Genomic DNA, 23,566 nt, shown 5'->3' on the forward strand with positions numbered 1-23,566 from the left:
CTACTCGAGGTCAACACTCCTTCGCGAGAAACAATTCTCCCAAAAGCATACCATCAAATTTTGACCCTAGCAAATATTGTACTTTCCACAAATAAAAGAGGCAATCTACTGAAGAATGTGAACATGTACTCTTAAGCAAAAAACTAAGATGAGGAAAGTGACGAAAATAACGAAAATTCTGAAAAGGAAGAATCTCTAGCAACCCCCAAGGGGAACGGAAAGACGAAAGTTACCTCCAACAAAAGAAGTAAAGAAACTGAAGAGGAGTCACCAAGCTCGCCTCCACCAGCGCCCGAAAAGAGGGTAGACATTATCACCTGGGACATTTTCCCGATAACCCCAAACCAATTTCCAACGAGCCCGAAGTCAACTGACTAAGTGATCAAATGACTTGCATCACCAACACGGTAATAGTTCAAAATCAAGGAGATCCAAAGCAGAACACCGAAAAACCTCGGATTTATCGATCTAATAAGTTCTAGGTTGCACGACGGTTTGATCTGGCAACAAGAACAAAACGGACGCGAAAAATTCTCAAATTATAAAGACTTCTGAAAAAACCAATAATTCAAAGACTGAAAGCTCAAAAGAAAAACAGCCCAAGTTCGTTTAATCACGACCTATCTAGGGGAGAATGTACTACCAACCAATACAAAAGAAAAAGTGGTATTTCCTTGCAAGGAAAAATAACCAATCTGAAAGGCGATTCAACTTCATCTACCGAGGGTTGAAGTTTCGCTATCATATGTAACTCATGAGTTTACTCCATTCCCGAGACAGAATGATATTTCGAATTCTCCATCCATACCATTTTCAATATAACCAAAAACGATTAATTGTGGATAAGGGACTCTGATCAAGTCATCAGACACAATCAATCCTGCTCAAACGCGGCTGAAAGCATCGGTAAATATTTTTAAACAAATTCAACATCGACATAGTATGGTGTTAGTCTGCTCTCGATCTTGAGCCATCTTCAAACTAAGCTTCAACTCGTGAACGACTTTCTTCATCTCGTAAAGCTCGTCGGAGCGAAGAGTGTCTTGCAAGCGTCTCTCAAAAGTCATAAACTCGTAATTTTGCCTCCATAGCCTTAAAACAAGAAGAAGAATAAGAATAGAAAATGGTTAAAGCAAGTAAAATAGACTACGATACCTTGGCATGAACAATAACCATCTTCACGTAAGTGTCACGCTCTGTCATATTCTGCAACGAAGGAAGGAGACACCCATCCGGTTTGAAATGCCTGACCAAGTGAGCAACACTATATGGATCTTCTATAATAGGGCAATCTTTAGCATGAGAAAACCGCCAATGAAACGGCCTCACGGTAGGACCCTCGTTCAAAGAACTTGACCTATGATCGGCACCCAAGGTCTTGGCTTTTTCTGGAGGACGATCACGCCCATTAGAGCCAGATGGGCTATTCGAGTTAGCACGAGCAGTCGTGCCTTTTCAATCACTATCTTTGGTCCGATCCACATCAACGGATATCCGAGGAAGACGCGTCTCCTCCCTCAAAACTTCTGCGAGCACATCACTCACATCACTCACATCACCTGAAGGAATCCTTTCCAATCCAGCAGTTCCGCTTCTGTTTCGAATCCTCTAGCACTCATGAGTGCTCGTTCTTCTTTTGGTCGACATTCTCAAACCAGGGACTAGAAACGATCAAGAAGGAGCAAAGCAAAAAACAAAGGTCGTCGATAGCTTATAAAGTTGAACCCGTAGAAGAATCTTCTCTTAACAAAGGAATAAGATCCTAGAAAATCTAGCCTTTCGAGATATCTGATATTACGTGTATACGCACACCAATTAACCTAATGTGCACACTACCACAATCGAATGGTATGTCGATGTAGCACTTTAGGATCGAATCCACAGAGACCAACTATTACACTTTATCTTTATGAGATCAATATCAAGCTAAAACAATATGGGGGTTTTAAAGTTGATTTCGTAACAAGCAAGTAAAAAGATTAATTAAAGATTTCAGATGATTAAAATGCTAACCTAGGGTGGTTTGGTCGGGTGTTAAACAAGTGTGAGCCAAACAATTATTCAAGTTCGATTAAAGACCAGTCTAGAACTCGGATCACTCAAGTAGAACAGTCCACTGTCGTGGTACTGCTCCCTATGCTGATCGATCTTGATACCTAAACTCCCGTTTGGATCAAGATGCGACAGCAAGCAATAGAGGTCAAGTCCGATATGTTCACAAAACACCCTAACATCTACTTTCGCTGGTTAAGGATGCAATGCTCATTCAAGTTATGTCTAGCAACCTATAACACTTTTGATGAATAGATTAAACCTAGAATCAGGCACTAAGTGGTTAACTTGATGCAAGCCTTAAGAACAACAGTGAATGAAGATAATCGATTTATAACTTATTTATGTCAAGCTCGCGGATCTAACACCCTAACACCCTAGACTAAGCAAGCTGACTACTCAGCCATGGAACAAGAAAACACAGAGACAGAGATATAAAGCAACATGAAATATGACTGAAATAAAGTAATAGGGTTCAGGGGGTTCTTCTCTAAAGTATAGATATTCTATACTGAATAACGATGTGTTCTAATTGTTTAAATATAGTAATGATATGAATTGTCGATTTTAAATTAAAAATAATTTTTTGTCATATATTTGTATCATAGTTATAACCATCAATCTATACTATTTTTACCCTAATTCGATTTAGGAGCTATAACTATTTTTGACCCGCTCTTTCAAGTGAATATATGTTTATTGACCATTTTGACAAATTTCCATGAATTTATAATTTTTATTAGAAAACAAATAATTTTTAAAAATTTATATTATAATTTTTGAGTTTCAAACAATATTTTTATGTTTTATCAATACTTGTGGTCGAACCGATAGACCTCGTGTTGTATATAATCCGGTTCGGATTCAATAAAATATCAGTAAAAACCCAAAACATGCTATTAACCCGTTGGAGGTAATCTTTGTAAAATGATTTGAATCTAACAAAACTTAAAAAAAACAATATTTGCCCTCAAATAAATGAATATGATTTCTTATAAAATTTGTATCACATGGTCGAATTTGATATGATCCTGATGGACTGTAGTAATATTGTTGTAGTATATTTTTATATTGTAATTTTGAGTAATTATGTTTTAAAGAATAAACACACGTGGCTAAAGTCTCTTTCTTACTGATTTGTATATAATAAAAATACCGTTTGTATATAATAGGTTTTCAAAAAGATATAATTACTAACGAATTTTATGCGTATAATAAAGTATGACCACAAAATAAAATGTGTTTTCTTAAATGATACTAATATGTTTTCAAATTTGAACAATTAGTTAATGAATAATTTTGATTATTATGATTCAAACCCAAGATTTTTTGGGCTGCATTTGTAGCCCAAGACCAAAATACTAAGATTACATTAATGAAAATTACAATTCATTAAAGAATAAGGGTATATTAAGTAAAACTGAAATTTTCATTAAAAAGAAAAAATATTAGTAATCTTGTTTTAATAGTATAGATTTTTTTCTTATGTAGAAAAGAAGAGAGAGATGGCCTTCTTCCTTTACAAAGTAGCAAAATCTCAAGTCTCCAACTCTAAGGTCTCGTTTCTTCTCCCAAAAACAGCGTAGAATGATAAAGAGAAACAGAAAATATGATATATCAAAGCCACAGGCGGCTGGGAGATAAAATAGGGATAATTAGGGCAAATCCCGTAATGGTAGTTTTCTTAAAAATCTCTGCCGCTGGAACACTCACTCGGAACAGTCACTCGGGTTGCTCCGCTATCCGGAACAATCATCAAGACTGTTCTGCGTGAAAACCACCAAATTGCATTGTTTTCTGCCTCTTTTGTTCCAGCTGGTCCATCTCCCATCCAATGCAACTCCAGACCTGTAATGACTCCAAAAGGACTAGGAAGACTCGATAAATACTTGAAAACCAATTTAAAAGCATATATACAAGATGTATAAAACACCATATATCAATTCCCCCCAGACTTAGATCATTGTTTGTCCTCAAACAATGTCAAGTATCAAGAACAGGGAGAAAGGTTTGAAAGTGTGGGAACTCTCCTATTCTCAGCAACCATACTTTAACCACGAATCTCTGAATCATACAAGCAGTAAAACTAGGACAACACACCCTTACCGGAACCCACTGACTGCTGTTCAAAAATCGGCTCCATACTCTTCATCTCAAACCTGAAAAAGCAACACTATCGAGACAGAACTCCCTACATTCATTTAAGAGTAGCTTGAGCTTCTCATCACAGGCATAATTCAGGGTAGACGGTCTAGGTGTTGAACATGCTATTTAATGGTGGAGTTAAGAGTGTTTAGGGGCTACCATTTCATTGAAGAGGATGCAGGATATCACACAAAATGACAAGAGAGGATAGATCCATTGATGTCCACAGCCTCTACTCGTTTTTGCTCGATCTGGTGCGACTGTTCTGATGACGGAACAGGCAACTGATTGTTCTGCGTTCCACTTTCCTTTTGGTACCCACTCCTTTGCTCGATCTTCCCAGTGGCTCATGTTTCTTTGATCTCATCCCCTTTTCCATCAACTTTTTTGGTTTTTTTTTTTTTTTTTTTTTTGAACACTGATATGGTGATGTGACGAAGAAGGAGGTCATACATGATAGTTATGAGTGCCACTGGTGGTTCTGATATCGCAACCATTCTGATTTTCCACCCCTGCTCTTGCGCAGTTCATTGGTTATGGAGCGGTTGCTCCCTTAATCTGCTTGTTCTCCTTTTTGACATAATTTCTGGAACAGTAACGAGTAGGAGGCTGCGTTGATCCTTTCCTCTCCGACCTTTTTGCACATATCTGCACATATGACACTGAAAACAAATGCATGAAAGTGGAATAAAGGCTAAGGTGCAGGGTGGGAACTAGCTAAAGATGAGCTAGCCACTCAGGATCAGCAAGATGGATAAAAAGGATAAGAAGTCGTGAGTGTGTTCTCGTTTCCCTGATCTAATGCCCATAACAAGAAGAATTTCAGTCAAGATTAGGTTCAAGTAAGGTGGAGGTAAGTCTACCCAGTGTAACCTGATCGGCTGAGAACTTCTGGAGAATCAAGTGAGATATGTCAGGGTGTTCCAGGTCCACATGTGTGTCTTTCGCCACTGCTAAGGTCACTGAATAAGATAACTAAAGCACGAGGTGGTCAGTGATCAACACAGAATAAGGTCCTAATTCCCATAAATTTTTCACTGATTCAAATTGACCCAAAAGAAAAACAAAAGAAAGAAACGAGTTAGTAAACGATGAAAACCCTCCTCCAGACTTACTTCACAACGTCTCTGGTGTGAAAATAAATCAGAGAGAAGGAGAAAACAAGAATAAACATTTTTTTTGGGTCGAGATACTTACCTGAGTGGAGCAGGCGCTCCATGAAAATTCTGGGTGTTCTATCGTCAGATGGTCGCCTGGAACAACCGCTCTTTTCAGGGGGTAGGTTGTTCCGTTTCTGCAACCCAGAATTTTTGAAGTATCTCGAATTTTTCTGGTTTTTGACCTGAAACTAAATAAACTAAAACGAAAATAAGCAACCAAAAACAAAACCAAGTTATATTTTACACTTACCAGTGGGTTGCCTCCCACCAAGCGCTTGGTTTAAGTCTCTAGCTTGACTTGGTGACTGGGATCAGTCGGGTTGAGCAGGAGGGCCTGTTCCAAAACAAGCTCCACAATCAGACATGTTCAGCTTCAAAACCCTGCTCAACAACCCTTTCACAGCAGCTTTACCTTTCTCCTTCAGCTCATGTGTGAGAATAGCTCTGACTTTAGAGAACGGTTTAGAGGTACCCTTGCACTTTACCTCATAATCAATGGAGTTCTCATCACACTTGAGAGGTATCAAAGTCATTGTACGATCTCCCTTGACCCTTTTCTTCTGGACTTTCTGTTGCACCCTTAAATTTCCTCTGATTTTAGTAGGATCAGTGCATGGATCTTCATCAGATAACAGCCTGCTCTCACCCTTATCACCATGCTCCTTCTCTGGAACAACCTTCAGCTTTTCTACATCAAACACTGAGATGCGAGAGGCGTGTGATGAGGAAGATCTGGTGGGTACAGCCTTGTAGAAAACTTTCTTGTTGATGTTGGAGAAGCAGACTCTCTTGTTGGGCATATCGATGGTTGCTCCAACAGTAGCCATGAATGTCCTTCCAAATATCAAAGACATCTCATGATCCTTGTTCATCTCAACAACTTGAAACTCAGCAGGAACAATGCATTCCCCTACTTGAACATGAAGGCTGCGGATGGTTCTATATGGGATTGCTCTGGAAGAGTTTGAAAAGGTCAAGGTCAGCTGAGAACGCTCAACATCAGCAATACCCAAATCGTCTACAATAGCCTTTGAGACAAGATTCACACAAGAACCAGAGTCACAAAGAGCGTCCTTGAAGGTTGTTCCTGCGATGGAACATGGGAAAACAAACTTTCCAGGATCATCAACCTTAGGCAATACCTTCAATGCTGGTGTAGACAGTGCTTTGGTATAGAGGACCTTGATCTCCTCTTGAGTCTCTCTACAGTGTTTAAAGAACTGGAGCAATGGACGAATCTGCAGAGCATCTTCGAATGCAAGTTCTTTAGGAAGCCTTCTCACCATCTTGTTAAAACCTATCAGCTGCTCTTCACTAATGGGATCCATCAGATGTCTAGGTGAAATTGGATAGGGAACCTTAGGAACATAGACTCGCACTGGTGGAGTCTCGACAGTTTCGCTAGGAGCAGTCACTCCAGAGCTAGCTGACTGCTCTGCTCTCTCTTTTGCGCCTAGAACAGTCTCAACAAACGGCTGCTCTATTGCATTACAGTGCTCAGTCCTAGGATTTTTATCAGTTCTTCCAGGGAGCGTTTCTTGTTGCCTCTTGACACTCTCAGCTGTTTGAGTAAGCTGAACATCGATCTTTCTTATGTGGATCGCAAGATTGTCATACTTGTTATTCAGCTCAGTGACATGTTGCCCATTCTGGTATCCATTTCTGTGGTTACATGATTCAACGCCTTAGCCTGAACCTGCAACAACTGTTGCATCATCATACCCAGACCCTTCAGCTCATCCGGTTGACTGTTCTCAGTAGCTGGAACAGCTTGCTGATTGCTCTGCGGTTGTCGCTTGGTCTGGTTCTGAATATGTCCAGCCGTAGCTTGCTCCATGCTGAAGACGTGCCCTTGGTTGTTTTTCAGTAGCTGATCAACCTTGGCAGTCAGCTCATCTATTTTCTGGGCGTCAGAACTGTTTTCTTTCTTGGAGCAATCACTCTCCTCTTTCTTATTAGCTGAGCTAGCAGCCATGTTCTCAATCAGCTTAAACGCTCCAGCAGTGGTTTGAGTCATGAAGTCTCCATTGCTCGCAGAGTTTAGAGCACCTTGGTATTTCCAGTCCACTCCATCATAGAAAATATCCAGGAAATAATCATCATCAAATCCATGGTGAGGACATTCTCTGCGATAGTCATTGAAGCGCTCCCATGTGTCGCAGAAAGGCTCATCAGTGACTGTCTGAAGGAGGTGATCTTGTTCCTCAATGCAGCTGTTCTCGCCTTAGAGTAGAAATGGCTGAGGAACGCTGATCGGACCTGTTCCCATGAAGTGAGAGAGCCGGTAGGGAGAGAGTTCAACCACCGTGCAGCTTTTCCATCAAGAGAGAATGGGAATAACATGCACGTGATGTAGTCTGGTGGAACACCATTCACGCGAGTGAAACTGCAGACTTTTTCGAAGCTCTCAATATGCTCCATTGGAGTTTCTGTAGAGAGACTAGAGAACACCTTTCTCTGTACTAGACCGATCAAAGCAGGCTTGATCTTGAAGTCCTGCCTGGTGCAGAGTGGAGGAACAATGGCAGAGCGCGTAGTAGGGATGTTACGCGGAGTGCCATAGCCGCAGCGAGATCATCCTGATTGGCGTGATCACTCATAGTGGTGTCAGTTTGCCTTGGCTGTTGACGATTTGTTCTTTCTAACCTTGCTAGCTCCTGGTTGGTAAATATAACTAACTCTCCTTGTGCGTTTCTCCGAGTATGTCTACTGGTCATGCACCTTGAACATTAGCTGCAACAAAAAGGATAAGGCAAGTTAGAGTTCTTAGACTAAATAAATAACCGAAAAATAAAGGTAAAAACACGATCCTCGGCAACGGCGCCAAATTGATATTACGTGTATACGCACACCAATTAACCTAATGTGCACACTACCACAATCGAATGGTATGTCGATGTAGCACTTTAGGATCGAATCCACATAGACCAACTATTACACTTTATCTTTATGAGATCAATATCAAGCTAAAACAATATGGGGGTTTTAAAGTTGATTTCGTAACAAGCAAGTAAAAATATTAATTAAAGATTTCAGATGATTAAAATGCTAGCCTAGGGTGGTTTGGTCGGGTGTTAAACAAGTGTGAGCCAAACAATTATTCAAGTTCGATTAAAGACCAGTCTAGAACTCGGATCACTCAAGTAGAACAGCCCACTGTCGTGGTAGTGCTCCCTATGCTGATCGATCTTGATACCTAAACTCTCGTTTGGATCAAGATGCGACAGCAAGCAATAGAGGTCAAGTCCGATATGTTCACAAAACACCCTAACATCTACTTTCGCTGGTTAGGGATGCAATGCTCATTCAAGTTATGTCTAGCAACCTATAACACTTTTGATGAATAGATTAAACCTAGAATCAGGCACTAAGTGGTTAACTTGATGCAAGCCTTAAGAACAACGGTGAATGAAGATAATCGATTTATAACTTATTTATGTCAAGCTCACGGATCTAACACCCTAACACCCTAGACTAAGCAAGCTGACTACTCAGCCATGGAGCAAGAAAACACAGAGACAGAGATATAAAGCAACATGAAATATAACTGAAATAAAGTAATAGGGTTCAGGGGGTTCTTCTCTAAGTCGAGAGAGATGGCCTTCTCCCTTTACAAAGTAGCAAAATCTCAAGTCTCCAACTCTAAGGTCTGGTTTCTTCTCCCAAAAACAGCGTAAAATGATAAAGAGAAACAGAAAATATGATATATCAAAGCCACATGCGGCTGGGAGATAAAATAGGGATAATTAGGGCAAATCCCGCAATGATTGTAGTTTCCTTAAAAATCTCTGCCGCTGGAACACTCACTCGGAACAGTCACTCGGGTTGCTCCGCTATCCGGAACAGTCATCAAGACTGTTCTGCGTGAAAACCACCAAATTGCATTGTTTTCTGCCTTTTTTGTTCCAGCTGGTCCATCTCCCATCCAATGCAACTCCAGACCTGTAATGACTCCAAAAAGACTAGGAAGACTCGATAAAGACTTGAAAATCAATTTAAAAGCATACATACAAGATGTATAAAATACCATATATCAATATCACAAAAAATCCACATTTATCAAAGCAATCAAGGCGGAGTTCAAACAAAGATTTGGAAACGATAAAATCTTAAAACAAAAGACCAGATCCAAGTACATCAAACACAACAACAAATAAGAAATATCTGATTTGCAAACCAAAAGGAAAATAACGACAAAGCGACGTAACTATCAAGAATAGGCTTTCTCATCAGCAGTCGACGACTGAGTAGGATCGCAAGTCACAGATTCCTCCGAAATTTGAGGAAGGTCGAGGCCAGACGCAGACCAGTCTAGCACGACGGCTAACTCGAGAATCGCCCCACAATCCATATTCGTAGTCTTTAGACATGTGAGTTGATCTTCCACAACCAACCCTCCATTTTGATCTCTCCCAAAAGATCAACAATCTTTTGAAGGTAGATCTCCGTGTTGACTTATTTTTCTTCTTATACTTGAATTCTTTTTCCGTGTTTTTTTCAACTGTCCGGAGATCGTGGAGATCTTTCTTGATCGCGTAGGTTTCGTCTCTCTCTTAATATTGTTTTGAAAAGTTGATCGGGCTCATCTTTGTTATCTAATTTCAGCCTTGTTTATTAGCCGATCCAAATCGAGGTCTAACATTGAAGATAAAATGAAATTGATGATTTTTTAATTATATCTACTAAAAAAAATTTGTAGAGAATTTTATTTTGTTAATTAGTTTATTCTGATTTGAATTCTCATACTATGTTATGTTTGATAAATAGAATGACATTTTGATGTAAAAAGGAAAAACTGAAATTGAGAGTGGTTTGAAGAAAATAACTGGTCTTAAAGAATAAAAACAGGTGTAAATGCAATAGCCAGTAATAAGTGTTGACACTAATGTGTGCTGTTTGGATCTGGACAGGCGGGTGGAAGAGCGTCGGTGGATCTGAACTATGCAGTCTAACATCGAATCTCGGATCACAAAAAAAAACAAAGGGTGATGACTTCAATTATACGTATGTGTCTAAAAGGTTTGTAAAATTTAAAGCAGCCGACAGCAATTATGCGACGATGTGGGCTACTTTTAGAGACTTTCAAATATTAAAATTTTCATTTATTTTTTCTACAAGACAAAGCAGAAAATTAAAATACATAAAAGAAAAATAAAAAAGATTAATTCCTAATGGATTCGGGATAAAAAAATCTATAACACAAAAAAATTCTATAATACACAATCTAATTATTCTAAGGGAGTTTTAGGTGATCAATACTATTAAAAAGGAAGGAGTCTAAAAAATCTACCTATAAAAGTTGTTTGGACCCTTTCATTTAATCGTAAAAGCATTGAAACTAATGTTTTATATTATAACTTTTATCATATAATGTATGATTTAAAGCAAGATAAATTACAAGACATATATGTGTACATTTTAACTTCCTCTTTCGTTTATAATAAAGTAATCATATCATATATAAACTTTCCCACTAAAATCTCATATCATATACTAAACTTTCAACCGTCTATAGTTTGATAATATTTTCATATTTAAAAATGATTTTTCTGAATATTCATGTTACCTTCACAAAAATGAATAAATTCATTGGCTCTATTAAAGCTAACCCGATTTCACGATATCAGTATTGATTATTCAAGATTTTGAAAATTATTTGTTTAGATATTATACTTTTATATACTTTTTACTTAAAACGAATCAATACTATTAAAAGGGAAAGAGTTTTAAAAAATCTAATATAAAAAAATTGTTGGAGTTATGTATAACTATTTATTATTTTTCTGATAATACATTAATCATTCTAAACATACAATATTTTAAATATTTTTAACAGATCTTAATATTATTTCTTATGATACCTTTACTCAGAAAAATATTTCATCAACCATGTTTTTGTACAATAACGTTAAAAATCTATATCAAAAGGTTGTTGGACCTGATATGGACGTAATTGGTCCACATCTGTTCGGGTATTTAAGATCCTAAAAGAATTCGAAATATATAAAAAATCTGAAAAATATCTGAAACACGAAAAGTATTTGAAACTCCAAACAAATACCAAAAAATTCAAATACCTAAAAATTTAAAATCTTATTCAAAATCTGACACGATGAACTGAAAAATACCCAAAATTTTATCCAAATACCCAATTTTTTTTTAATTTGAAAAATTTACCTGAAATCAAAACTCTAATCGTAAACTAAAAACTTAAAAACAATATCCATAATATCGGAAACATATTCGAAATATCCAAAATATCCAAATATACCTAATAAACACATATTTATGATCAAGTCTAGGGTAGGATCCGGACTCAAACAAATACATGCGGGTCAAAAAAACTCAATAGGTTATCTTCTCTGGACCTGAACTAAACCTATAATTTTGGGTCGGTTCAGTTTGTTTTTTTGATCCAGATATAATTCTTATGTCGAAAAGAAACTTACGTAAAAGTGTACATATAAAATCTCAAATAAACTAATTTGTAGATTATATAGCTGTTAAAAATTATGTTTTTTGATATAATAAAACTTTGTATTATAATATAATCCAACAACTCCGCGCTTTCCAAGCGCGGCAAAATCTAGTTTATGTTAAAATGACAAATCCACTGTTATTGAAACATGAATTTAAAAAACTCATTTAAAATCTAGTGTCATTGAACTTGACACTTTATAAAATACTCTGAAATCCGCTGTTATTGAAAGAATTATTTTTTATCAGAAAAAATATAAGGATTTTTTTTTTGCTAAAAATATAAGAAGGACTTACTTTTCTTTTCTTTTTGTTTATTGAGTTAGGTGGGTTTCCACTTATACCGTCTAAATCGGAGGTTGGTGAAATTCACCAATAACAAGAGTTCCTCATCTATCTACCACATGGAAAATTCTCCAACACGTGACTATACTCTCACTACTGTTTTTCTTTAATTTTTTTGTTCTTTTCTTAACATATCATTTTATAGTCTAAAATAAATCGTCAAAAAATATCTTTACGTTTCAAAACAATATTTTTAAAAAATTACTGAGTTCGTGACAAAGGTAAGTTGCAAGCTACTTTTCAACTTATGAAGGAATAAAACGCACGTAAATGAAGCGCTAAAAAAGGTGGCGATTTGCGTGCGGTGCAAATAAGAAAATGAAAATCTTTGTCACATCACATGTCGATCACAGATCTGCTACCACCACTACTACGCACACTAGTTAAGTACCACAAAATTAATTTTAAATACGACATGACGAATATAGCCTTCACCGACTCACTAAACTACAAAACCACCTACTCACCTTCCCCTCCTCATGGCCCATGTTCTGCCTTAATTTTTCCAGTACATTAATTTTTTTAACTTGCTTTATTAATGTTGCTCATAAAAAAAAACATGTTTTGTCAATAAAAAATAGAAAATTTCCTCAAAGTCCTACTTTTTTTTTTTGCCATCTAGTAGTATTTATTAAAAGGGCAAAGCCCAAGAACAGAACAAAGCAGACCCAACTAAACAGGGCTAAACTATACAGTACAACTTCGGCCAAAGGCCCGAAGAGGAAAGCAGGCCCAGAAAAGCCCAAAGGAGAGAAGCCAGTAACCCTAGACACGTGTTGAACCTAACGACATGAAGACCACGTGTTTGAACAGAGTCGCCGCCTCAGCACCGACTTGATTGTTCTCGCCGGAAAACTAGCCAGAACTCCACCGGAACACACCGGAACAGGAGTGCGAAGAGAAACCGCCGAGAACAGTAGAGGAGAGTGAAAGACCACCAGACGCAACGCTAAAGCCTTTGCCTTCAGATCTTCGACATTCAGATAGCATCAATCGACTAACGTCAAGTGCAATCCGAGAAACAGAGAAACCAAAGACATGCAGACTAAGCAAAAAGTCTTCGCAATATAACAGAGATGTTCAATCGAGATCAATCAGTCCAAACAACTCCGACTTTCCTATATGCAAACCAGACATCTTTTAAGATAGGAAGAAGCCCGAAGATGAAACGACTCCACCGGAGAATAGGAACGCGCTGTCGGAGAAGAAGACCAATCATCGATTAACAGAGAAGTACGACAAGCGAAGATCAGACAGCAGCCATCAAGAGGGAGGATGAACCGCCAGGAACCAAGCCGGATAGCTCCGCTAAGAAGAAAGCGAACCACCGGAGTCAAAAGCCGGCCGACGTCACCGGAAGACAAGTCAACGTCGCCAGAGTCAAAAAGCCGGACGACTACCTCCGCGGAAATGGAGTGTCGCCGGAGTCGGGTTCCGGTCGGATGAAACCGAAGCCAGAGAAACAAACGGCGATCTCTCTCACTCTCAAAAACAACCTCTAATCTAACCTCTCTGAAAGATTTTTTAGTGGTAAGAGAGGAAGAGAGTTTGAGAGAGAACTCTCTCTCTGGCCCATATTTACAATTTCCTCAAAGTCCTACTACTTCAACTACTTCGTGTTATGCACAGCTGCTGCAAAAAGGTTTAGATAAGAGCATACCAACTATATATATTTCATGGGAATATGTTTGTTTACTAAATGTGTATTTAATGTCTCTTTAGAGCATCTCCAACCCACTCTATTTTTCACTTTAAAATAGAGTTTACAGTAAAGAATGCTCCAATGGTACTCTATTTCTCACTCTATAATAGAGTAAAAAATAGGTTTACTCCAAATATAGAATAATTTTTTTTTTTTGTTCATCACTCTATTTTCTACTCTAAAATAGAATACCATTGGAACAAACTCAAACTCTATTATAGAGTTACTCTATTTTAGAGTAAAAAATAAAGTGAACCATTGGAGATGGTCTTAGGATAACACTTTAGTGTTTTTCTTCTTATTTTGGTTTTTGACGTTCAGTAGTATTTGCGGCTAGACTATCTATTATGGCTTCGAATGGTAACCATCTTTATGTCCTACCCCGCAGTTAACAGTAACAAAAGTCTCTATATATTTTATATCTATACATTTTATATATTTTATATCTATACATTTTTATAACTGTTAGAACTGCATTGCAATTAAACCGCTTGTCCCGCACGGCTCAACCCGCAGTCACCATTCGGAGCCTATATGTATTGCTCTGGATAGATGGTCTTTGTGGTGCTTTCGCGTGGAAGTTGGTGGAAAGGGAATAGAGAGAGAAGATGTGATGATAGAGAGTCTCAGTTTTTTTTTAAACTGCAAATAAAGAAAATAGTGAGAGAAGAGTTACCTAAAGCACTACTTGTGGGTAAAGAGAAATTTGTTTGGTAAAAAGGCAAAATAATTTGACCACAAAAAAAGAAGGCAAAATAGTAAAAGCGCACCCGATATTCCTACTACCACACACACCTAACACCAAATTTAGAAAAGAGGGTCAAATCCGTAATTATAGCACTACTTCTTCTCCGCTTTTAAACCCAACCGCCTTCCTTCCACTTCTCCACTATCCGATCTCAGATCTCTCTCTCTCTCTCTCTCCCTCGACCATATTCTCCGAGATGGATCCAGTCTCAGCCTGGGGAAACACCCCTCTCGTCACCGTCGATCCAGAGATCCACGATCTCATCGAGAAGGAGAAGCGTCGTCAATGCCGCGGAATCGAACTCATCGCCTCCGAGAACTTCACTTCCTTCGCCGTCATCGAAGCTCTCGGAAGCGCACTCACCAACAAATACTCCGAAGGCATGCCTGGTAACCGTTACTACGGAGGCAACGAGTTCATCGACCAGATCGAGAATCTCTGCCAGTCACGCGCTCTCGAAGCCTTCCGTCTCGATTCCGCATCCTGGGGCGTCAATGTCCAGCCCTACTCCGGATCTCCGGCCAATTTCGCCGCCTACACCGCCTTGCTTCAGCCTCACGATCGTATCATGGGCCTCGATCTACCTTCAGGTGGTCATCTCACGCATGGATACTATACGTCCGGTGGGAAGAAGATCTCCGCTACTTCGATCTACTTTGAGAGCCTTCCGTACAAGGTCAACTTCACTACTGGTTACATTGATTACGATAAGCTTGAGGAGAAGGCCATGGACTTCAGGCCTAAGTTGCTCATCTGTGGTGGTAGTGCCTACCCTAGGGATTGGGATTACGCTAGATTGAGAGCTGTTGCTGATAAGGTTGGAGCTCTCTTGCTCTGTGACATGGCTCACATCAGTGGCCTCGTTGCTGCTCAGGTATATTACCTACTCTCTTGTTGTGTGTTTTCAGTTTGTCAGATCTGGTTTTTGATTAGTGTTTTGAGAGGGCAAGAGGGAAGATCTGGATTTGTAGAACTCTGAATCTGAATCAGTTACACATATCTCATATCTGTTTGCATTCGTGCATCAAATCTAGTGTTTTCAGGGTGTATTATCAAATGAGATTGTTCCGAAGAACAAATCGTATCTCATTTCACTCTCGAAGATAAAGTTTTGATTTTTGTTTGTGCTTGTAGTTCTAAACACCTTTACGCATGCGTAAGTGAACGTACCATGGGAACTTATAAGTCTGATTAAGTGCTGTGACTACCCTAATGTTAGTTGCAAGATTGAACTTTGTGCAGTTAACCAGAGAACTGATTGAGTTTTTTTTTTATAAAAAAATTTGTTCACAGGAAGCTGCAAACCCCTTTGAGTACTGTGACGTTGTGACAACCACAACCCACAAGAGTTTGAGGGGTCCAAGGGCTGGTATGATCTTCTACAGGAAGGGCCCAAAACCACCAAAGAAGGGACAACCCGAGGGTGCAGTCTATGACTTTGAGGACAAAATCAACTTTGCTGTGTTCCCTGCGCTTCAAGGTGGTCCTCACAACCACCAGATCGGTGCACTAGCTGTTGCGTTGAAGCAGGCTAATACTCCTGGTTTCAAGGTCTATGCGAAACAGGTGAAAGCTAATGCTGTTGCCCTTGCAAACTACCTGATGGGTAAGGGATACAGTATTGTAACCGGTGGAACTGAGAACCACCTTGTTCTTTGGGATCTTCGCCCTCTTGGATTGACCGGTAAGTAAATAATAAAAAGCGACCTTTGAGACAATATGTTGCACGGAACTAGTCCTGATAATTTTTTTGTAACTGTGCTTTTGTCAGGTAACAAGGTTGAGAAGCTTTGCGATCTGTGCAACATTACTTTGAACAAGAATGCTGTCTTTGGAGACAGCAGTGCTCTTGCTCCTGGAGGTGTAAGAATCGGTAAGAGAGTGAGATTGATCGAAATGTTCCTGAATCTCCCTTGCTGGACTTTGAAAATATATCTAAATAATGTTTTTTGTAGGTACTCCTGCCATGACATCAAGGGGATTGGTGGAGAAGGACTTTGAGATGATAGGAGAGTTCTTGAGCCGATCAGTGACGCTGACATTGAACATCCAGAAGGAGCATGGTAAACTGTTGAAGGACTTTAACAAGGGTTTGGTGAACAACAAAGAGATCGAGGAGCTCAAGGCTGATGTCGAGAAGTTCTCAGCCTCCTATGAGATGCCTGGATTTCTCATGTCTGCGATGAAGTACAAGGATTAGAGATTTCCTCTCTCTATCAAAGAGTAATCTTCTGTTATCTCTATATATAATATGCTTTTGTAGGGCCGCCTGATTGGAATTCACAAGGCGAAGAGATGAAGAAACAAACAGTAAAAAACAAAAAGGTTTTTTTTTTTGAGTAACTTCTTCTTGAATGTTTTTATTTTCTCTATTGAAATTGTTGTATTTTGTTGGCTTTTTAATAATATCAAGCGAGTTTCTCTTACTGATGATCAACTTAGAATTGTGTGTTTGTCTGCTTTAAAATTATTGTGTCAAAATGCTTATAGATTTTTTATCAGGATGAGGGAACAAGTAGCATTCATTAGTGATAGATTTTTTTTTACAATAGTCTCTCTGTATCCATAGAGCATTGCAAATAATTTCAATTATTTCCTTAAATAAAAATTACATAATTATCTAATATTATGAATAATATAATTATCTAATATTATGAATAATATATATTTGATAACAATTTTTATATTTTCTCTCTTTTTTGCTTAATTTTATATTTATTAAGAAAATTAAAAAATCACATTAAACATACAATAAAAAAATCTAAACTTTTATATGTTACATTTTGAATTTTTTAAAATATCTATAAATTATTAAAAATGGTAAAAATCCTACACTGGAAATTTTATGATCAATGACTTAACTTTTGTTTTGTTCAAATAAGATACAAATGATCGTAAATCGCATGAATATAAAGTCTCATTAATAAATATATATATATATATATTAAATTTATTTAAATTAAATTACATACTATATTAAAATATATAAAGATGTTAATTTCAAAATTTGCATTGAAAAATTATTAAGATCTTAATATTTTAATTTTGAAATTTGTATTAAAAGATCTCACATTAAAAGTTTTGTGATTAATGGTTTAAATTTTGTTACAACAAATATAGATATGTTAATAAAATCATATGAGTAGAAAATGTCAATGATAAATATTTACATTAAAATTTACTATATATATACGTCGATATCACTAAAGTTTAATTATACACCATACAAGATAAATAAAAATGATTGTTTTGATTTATTTACCAAAACCAAAACCATGGGCACATGCAGTAACCCCAAATGCACCATCGATGTTCCCCAGCGCGAGCCACTATGCGAACATAAACTACTTTTTTTTGGAGAAAGAACGATATAGAAGATCCTGAGCTGGATAAGGATCCATATCCTTGGATAAGGATCCATATCCTTGGATTGAATGGTATATTTGAAAAGCGAAGGATATGATAAATTATTTAGAGAATAGACAGGGATCCGTTGGAAACTGTCTGACATGCTGAATCAGAATGTCATGCTTGGTTCGAAGCAAACATCAAACAAGAGGAGCATGTAGTTACACAAAACCCTTAGCATATAATAAACTCTAAGAGATGCATGATAGATGGATCATGGACACATGATACACTCTATAGTGGTTATGGATGGACATGGAAAACTTCAGGAGGAACAACTCAACTATCGGAAGCACGAAACTAGCGTCGAAGAATTTCACCACTTCACTCAGAGCTCGAGGCCCTATTATGGGCGATGTAGTGCATGCTTCAGCTATCGACGTATCCGGCCTTTGGCATTGACTGTAAGAATCTAGTCTCAATGATTCAAGACCCAGGAGCATGACCCAACTTTTCAACTAAATTAGATGAGCTGCAGAAACTGAAAAGCAGATTTCCAGATTTCTCAATTGTTTTTATTCCTCGACCTAAAAATGTATCGTCTGATTCATTAGCTAAGATAGCGAGATCCTTTCATATGGACTTGTATTACATTGGTTGTTTTATTCTGGTCTGGTTCCCCATACCACCCCAAGCTTGAATAATAGATCAACCGTTTGATGTAAAAAAAATGTATTGGTTTTGATTTATTTGCTTACTATAATGTATATTCTTTTATGTATACAAATTATTTTTTTAATAGGTGGTCTATACTATGTTGTTTGATCCTGACAATCTCATAAATACACTTCTTCAAATCGAAGTGATTTTTAATATGTGAAGCACTATATATATATATATTATTTTATTCAAATTAAATAATTTAGTCTTGATTTTTATTATTATTATAAATATTTTAATGAAATATCACGACAAGATTTCAATCACCTCCTTTTGAGTTTCTTCAAAGAATGATAGATTTGATCATTCGTGTAATATTTGTTTTTTGCTAATATTCTATCGGGCTATTATAATTGTAAGAATGAGAGATTTGAAATATTTATTATAAGTTTTTTGGTTTATCATTTAATAAATCAAATAGTTCTTAGGTTATACATAGTTGACATATACTAGAATGGTAAAGTAGAATATATATATATATATATATATAATTATCGGTATACTTTTAAGTAACTAAACCTCAAAAGCGTGGGTTAATAAAATAAATAATTTGTTTTTTCTTGTTCTAGAATTAGATGATATTTAGATCGAACTGGTGAATATATACTAGATAGACATTTATATTTCGAGTCTGCACTTATATTCTATAACAGTTTGATATATTAGATTTGAACACTAACATGTGAATAGAGTATACCAGTGATTTTTTTACAAAAAAATTGATTCTTAGATATGTATTTGGAGTGGAACTAATTTTTATGGATGTCCATTTTTTAAATTGACCTTTACGTAATTTACCGATTTTTTTTTTAAAAAAGAATAAAAGAAACAAAAATCATATTAGTGAAACAAAAACGAGAATGAAAGCATAATTTCATAGAGTTAGAAAATTTCCAAAGAGTCCGAAATTGAATTCATATCCCTCCCTCCAAAGTAATATAATTCGACCCAAATTTTTTCTCCCACAAAACAAATAATGTCGTCAAGTTGGGGAGACGAAGAGGAGTTTACAGAGGAGGATCTTCTCGCAATCGAGGCCATAGAGGCTTCCCATCTCTCCCAATCGTCTTCTTCTTCTTCTTCTTCTTCGACCGTACGGCCTGTGACCTCAAATCCAAATCAGATCCGGCGCCAATTGCCTCGTTCCATCACTTCTCCCACACCCTCGAAGCGATTTCCACTCTCTCGTTGCAGAGGTAATCTCTCCGTTAGTTTTGACTTTCGAATCTCCCGGTCTCGTGGCTTTAGATATTTCTCTGATCTTTTACGCTAAAAATATGTATATAAACTAAGAATCATTTCATGATTGGGGGGTAGCAAAACAACTTAACCTTATGCTAATTGCAGCTAAGAATTTTCCAGCGATGAGGTTTGGCGGTAGGATTTTGTATAGCAAGACTGCTAGTGAGGTTGATAGGCGAGCAATGCAGCTTCTTAAGGTTCTCGATACCAAGAGAGATCATTCTGGACGAGCTTTTATTGGCTTTGATATTGAGTGGAGACCCAGTTTTAGAAAAGGTATTTGATGGTGGTCGCATGGTGCATTTTATCTCTATGGATGCGTATGTTCTCTTCTCTTTAGTTTAGATCATAATATGTTTTCTTCTTTCTTGATTTATCTGTAGAAAGTGTAGATGGCTCACTTGTGCTGTTTTCAGTAGTCTCCAATCTCATTGCTTCATGCATATTATACGCTACAGAGCTCTTATTATTATTCTGCTTATCTATGTTGTAATGGTAGTGCTTTGTGAAACTGTAAGCTTCTTATCTGTTGGCCTGCACTTTATATACAAGATTATCTTTGGGTTGACAATACAATAGATTATTGTACTTTGAAAACTCAACCACGGATGCTTCATCTCACGTCAATTCTTTGAAGAATTTATTGGGGTCCGTTATAGTGTAAATAATGGGACATTTTCATGAACTCTTTAGTGTTTGCTGAGAGAAGTTCTCGTGATCTAATTACTGATGATTAGCGAAAATATGGAATTCTTTCAGGTGTTCTCCCAGGGAAGGCTGCAGTTGTGCAGATATGTGTAGATAATAGTTATTGTGATGTAATGCAAATTATACACTCTGGAATCCCACAGAGTCTCCAACATCTTATTGAGGATTCATCTCTCGTAAAGGTTTGTTCAATATTTTGAAGTGAACACAAGTTTATGCTGTAACACCATGTATGCTCAAGTTCTGTTACATGTACATAGGTAGGTATTGGAATTGACGGTGACTCTGTGAAGCTTTTCCATGACCATGGAGTGTCCATCAAAGATGTCGAAGACCTTTCTGATTTAGCCAACAAAAAAATTGGCGGAGGTTTGAAAAAATGGAGCCTTGCGTCACTAACTGAGACACTTGTTTGCAAAGAGGTACCACATGGGCTTTTGTTGATTGCAAAAAGCTTGATCTTACTCTTCTCTTAACAACTTTGGGACTACTCTCCAGCTCCTTAAGCCGAATCGAATCAGGCTCGGAAACTGGGAGGTGCGTCCTTTGTCAAAGGAGCAGTTACAGTACGCAGCAACCGATGCTTATGCTTCGTGGCATCTTTACCACGTACGTAACATCAAAGAAAAACCATCTATTCTTACGCAAAGACCTTAACGCAAAAGTTACACATCGGTCTAATTATAGTACTGTTACTTGTTTGAGATTGTAATTGATGAGTAAGAAGCTAACATAGAGAGTTTTACATTTTCTCAGGTGCTAAAGGACCTTCCTGATGCTGTGGATGGATCATAACGTGGACGACGAACCTTAAAGGTTAACCACTAGATGCAGTCTTACGGATTTGCAAAAGAACATTTGAACATTGTGGCTAGTTGCAAACCACTTTAGTCGTAACTCATGCTCGGTTTAAATGTTTCTGCGGTATAAAATAAAGTATAAGGTCCTGGAACAATCGAGAAACCAGGGGCTTTGTGGTGAGCTTTTTGATTCAGACTTGGAGTACAATGTAAAGATTTGAAAAGCTCTTCCACAGACTTGGAGTACAATGTAAAGATTTGAAAAGCTCTTCCACAGACTCTTTTTATGTTCTTATAAATAAATCTTAGAAACTTATTTAAGCAAAACGGGAAACACAAATATGTAAGAGTTGAACCACAAGAAGGAAACAAAAACAGACATTGCAATTACATGAAAAGCATTACCAGAGCGATGATGTCTTGTCATGAAAATTCAAAACCAAAGTTATGATAAGAACCAAAGAGAATTCTTAACGACATCTATATACTATACTAGTATATACTAAAAGGGGATATAAGCTCCTCTTAGAGTGTCAACGTAATAGAATAGCCGTTCGACGTCAAAAAAAAAAAAAAGAGTGTCCACGTAGGCACAAAAAATCGTCCAATCAGAGAGTCCAAAGTTACCACGTCATCTCATTTATTTTTTCGTAAAAAATGAAAAAACAATGCAAAGAAAAGGATCAAACCCGGGTTAGTATGCCCTTAATATGAGGCATATACCACTAAGCCATTGAAACTTTCTTGGACACATATACAAAAATCACTAAATATGTAATCACAAACTCTTATGTACATTTATAATAATATGGATTCAACTTTCAAGACTCCGATACTTTGTTTTGTGAAAAAAATAAGTAAGCGCCTAAGCTAATATATTCTTTGAAAGTGTAAGAACATTGACAAATATGAAAAAACATAGATTTTTGTTTTCGTGACAAAGTTAAGAATTTTGTAAATGTAAGTTTAACATATAAATTTTCGTGACAAATATGAAAAGCATAGATTTTTGTACAATTTTGATAAAACAACTCAAAACATAGTTCTCTAATGTCTTAATAAAATATTATTTAAGGATGCAATAATTAAGTATATCAATTCAATAAATTTTGTAATTTATAGACAAAACAATAACACAACAAATTTTGAAACATTTGTTTAACCTATCGATTTCTTTTCATGAGAATCCAACTAAACAAGATAAAAAAACAATTAGATTTATTTAATTACCATTTTATTCAATTTTGAATAATTTCAAATCGTAATAATATAACTCTTTGAAGTTACAAAAAATAATGTTCTTTCTTTATTACACTAGCATTATATATATATTTCATATACACAAATAAATATAATATAACAACATAAGCTTGCTTTTCCCGATTCATATGAAAACTTTTTAAGTTATCCACCAAAGCAAATTAATTAAATCAATCAAATTGTTAGAATACAACAAATTAATATATAATTTTATTTTAAATTATATTATTTAAAAAGTATATTTTCATTAAAAACAAAATAATAAATAAGTAAAACTGATTTGATGGTAATTTTGATGACAAATATATATTATGTGAAAGAAATATAAGCTTATTATGGAAAAAAATCTTAAATACAAAAAACTCTAAAATTAACAAAAAAAAACTAATAAAAATTAAACTATGATATCAATTGAAAGCTTCTTAGACAATATTAATAAAATATTTAAGCGATAACTAGACAAATTTGATTTTTTTGCCAGCCAAAATTTTATTATTAATTAGCATCAGTTATTTCAAGATGTTTAAGAAAGGATGGACTTAAATGATATATGAACTATGAATAGCAGTATTTTGTAAAGCTGACTTAGATAACACATTTGCACATCATTTCCAGTCATTTTTGATGCCTAAATTCAATTTCTTCAGAGCAGTTTTTCCACAAAGAGATCGTATGAGATATTATTTTGATATTCAGATTTATTTCTTGACTGTTAAGAAGATTGATAACTGTAAAAATGTCTCCTTCGAATATTATTTGTCTATAACTGAATCCCCAACATGAGACAACTTTGTTTAAAAAGTAGATAATTTCATTTTTCTTATATTATATAATAAATATATATTATTTACTAATAATA

General features: G+C 36.5%; 2 protein-coding genes and 1 non-coding gene across 3 annotated transcripts; all 3 read left to right on the forward strand.

The window, feature by feature from the left end:
* Nucleotides 1–7,462: 7,462 nt before the first annotated feature.
* On the forward strand, nucleotides 7,463–7,568 carry LOC117133864. The gene has a single exon (XR_004457905.1). It is a non-coding gene; the product is annotated as a small nucleolar RNA R71 (small nucleolar RNA).
* Nucleotides 7,569–14,750: 7,182 nt separating this feature from the next.
* LOC103863581 (serine hydroxymethyltransferase 4) lies at nucleotides 14,751–17,057 on the forward strand. Its single transcript, XM_009141328.3, has 4 exons — nucleotides 14,751–15,503; nucleotides 15,923–16,313; nucleotides 16,401–16,502; nucleotides 16,585–17,057. Exons 1-4 carry the CDS (start codon nucleotides 14,826–14,828, stop codon nucleotides 16,827–16,829), a joined length of 1,416 nt encoding a protein of 471 aa, XP_009139576.2. The 5' UTR covers nucleotides 14,751–14,825; the 3' UTR covers nucleotides 16,830–17,057.
* Nucleotides 17,058–18,600: 1,543 nt separating this feature from the next.
* LOC103863582 (Werner Syndrome-like exonuclease) lies at nucleotides 18,601–22,023 on the forward strand. The gene is made up of 6 exons (XM_009141329.3): nucleotides 18,601–19,893; nucleotides 20,045–20,215; nucleotides 20,699–20,829; nucleotides 20,908–21,069; nucleotides 21,146–21,256; nucleotides 21,404–22,023. The coding sequence occupies exons 1-6, from the start codon at nucleotides 19,674–19,676 to the stop codon at nucleotides 21,440–21,442; spliced, it is 834 nt and encodes a 277-aa protein (XP_009139577.2). The 5' UTR covers nucleotides 18,601–19,673; the 3' UTR covers nucleotides 21,443–22,023.
* The last annotated feature ends 1,543 nt before the right edge of the window (nucleotides 22,024–23,566 follow it).

This window comes from Brassica rapa, chromosome A04, assembly GCF_000309985.2.
Source record: "Brassica rapa cultivar Chiifu-401-42 chromosome A04, CAAS_Brap_v3.01, whole genome shotgun sequence".
Lineage (NCBI taxonomy): Eukaryota > Viridiplantae > Streptophyta > Magnoliopsida > Brassicales > Brassicaceae > Brassica > Brassica rapa.

Excerpts from the sequence above, each read along its gene's own strand:
- LOC103863581 (XM_009141328.3), top strand. The coding sequence starts at position 14,826 with ATGGATCCAGTCTCAGCCTGGGGAAACACCCCTCTCGTCACCGTCGAT. Across the intron at positions 16,314-16,400 it reads TCGCCCTCTTGGATTGACCG|GTAACAAGGTTGAGAAGCTT; the intron begins GTAAGTAAATAA and ends TGCTTTTGTCAG. Across the intron at positions 16,503-16,584 it reads TCCTGGAGGTGTAAGAATCG|GTACTCCTGCCATGACATCA; the intron begins GTAAGAGAGTGA and ends TGTTTTTTGTAG.
- LOC103863582 (XM_009141329.3), top strand. The coding sequence starts at position 19,674 with ATGTCGTCAAGTTGGGGAGACGAAGAGGAGTTTACAGAGGAGGATCTT. Across the intron at positions 21,070-21,145 it reads AGACACTTGTTTGCAAAGAG|CTCCTTAAGCCGAATCGAAT; the intron begins GTACCACATGGG and ends ACTACTCTCCAG. Across the intron at positions 21,257-21,403 it reads CTTCGTGGCATCTTTACCAC|GTGCTAAAGGACCTTCCTGA; the intron begins GTACGTAACATC and ends ACATTTTCTCAG.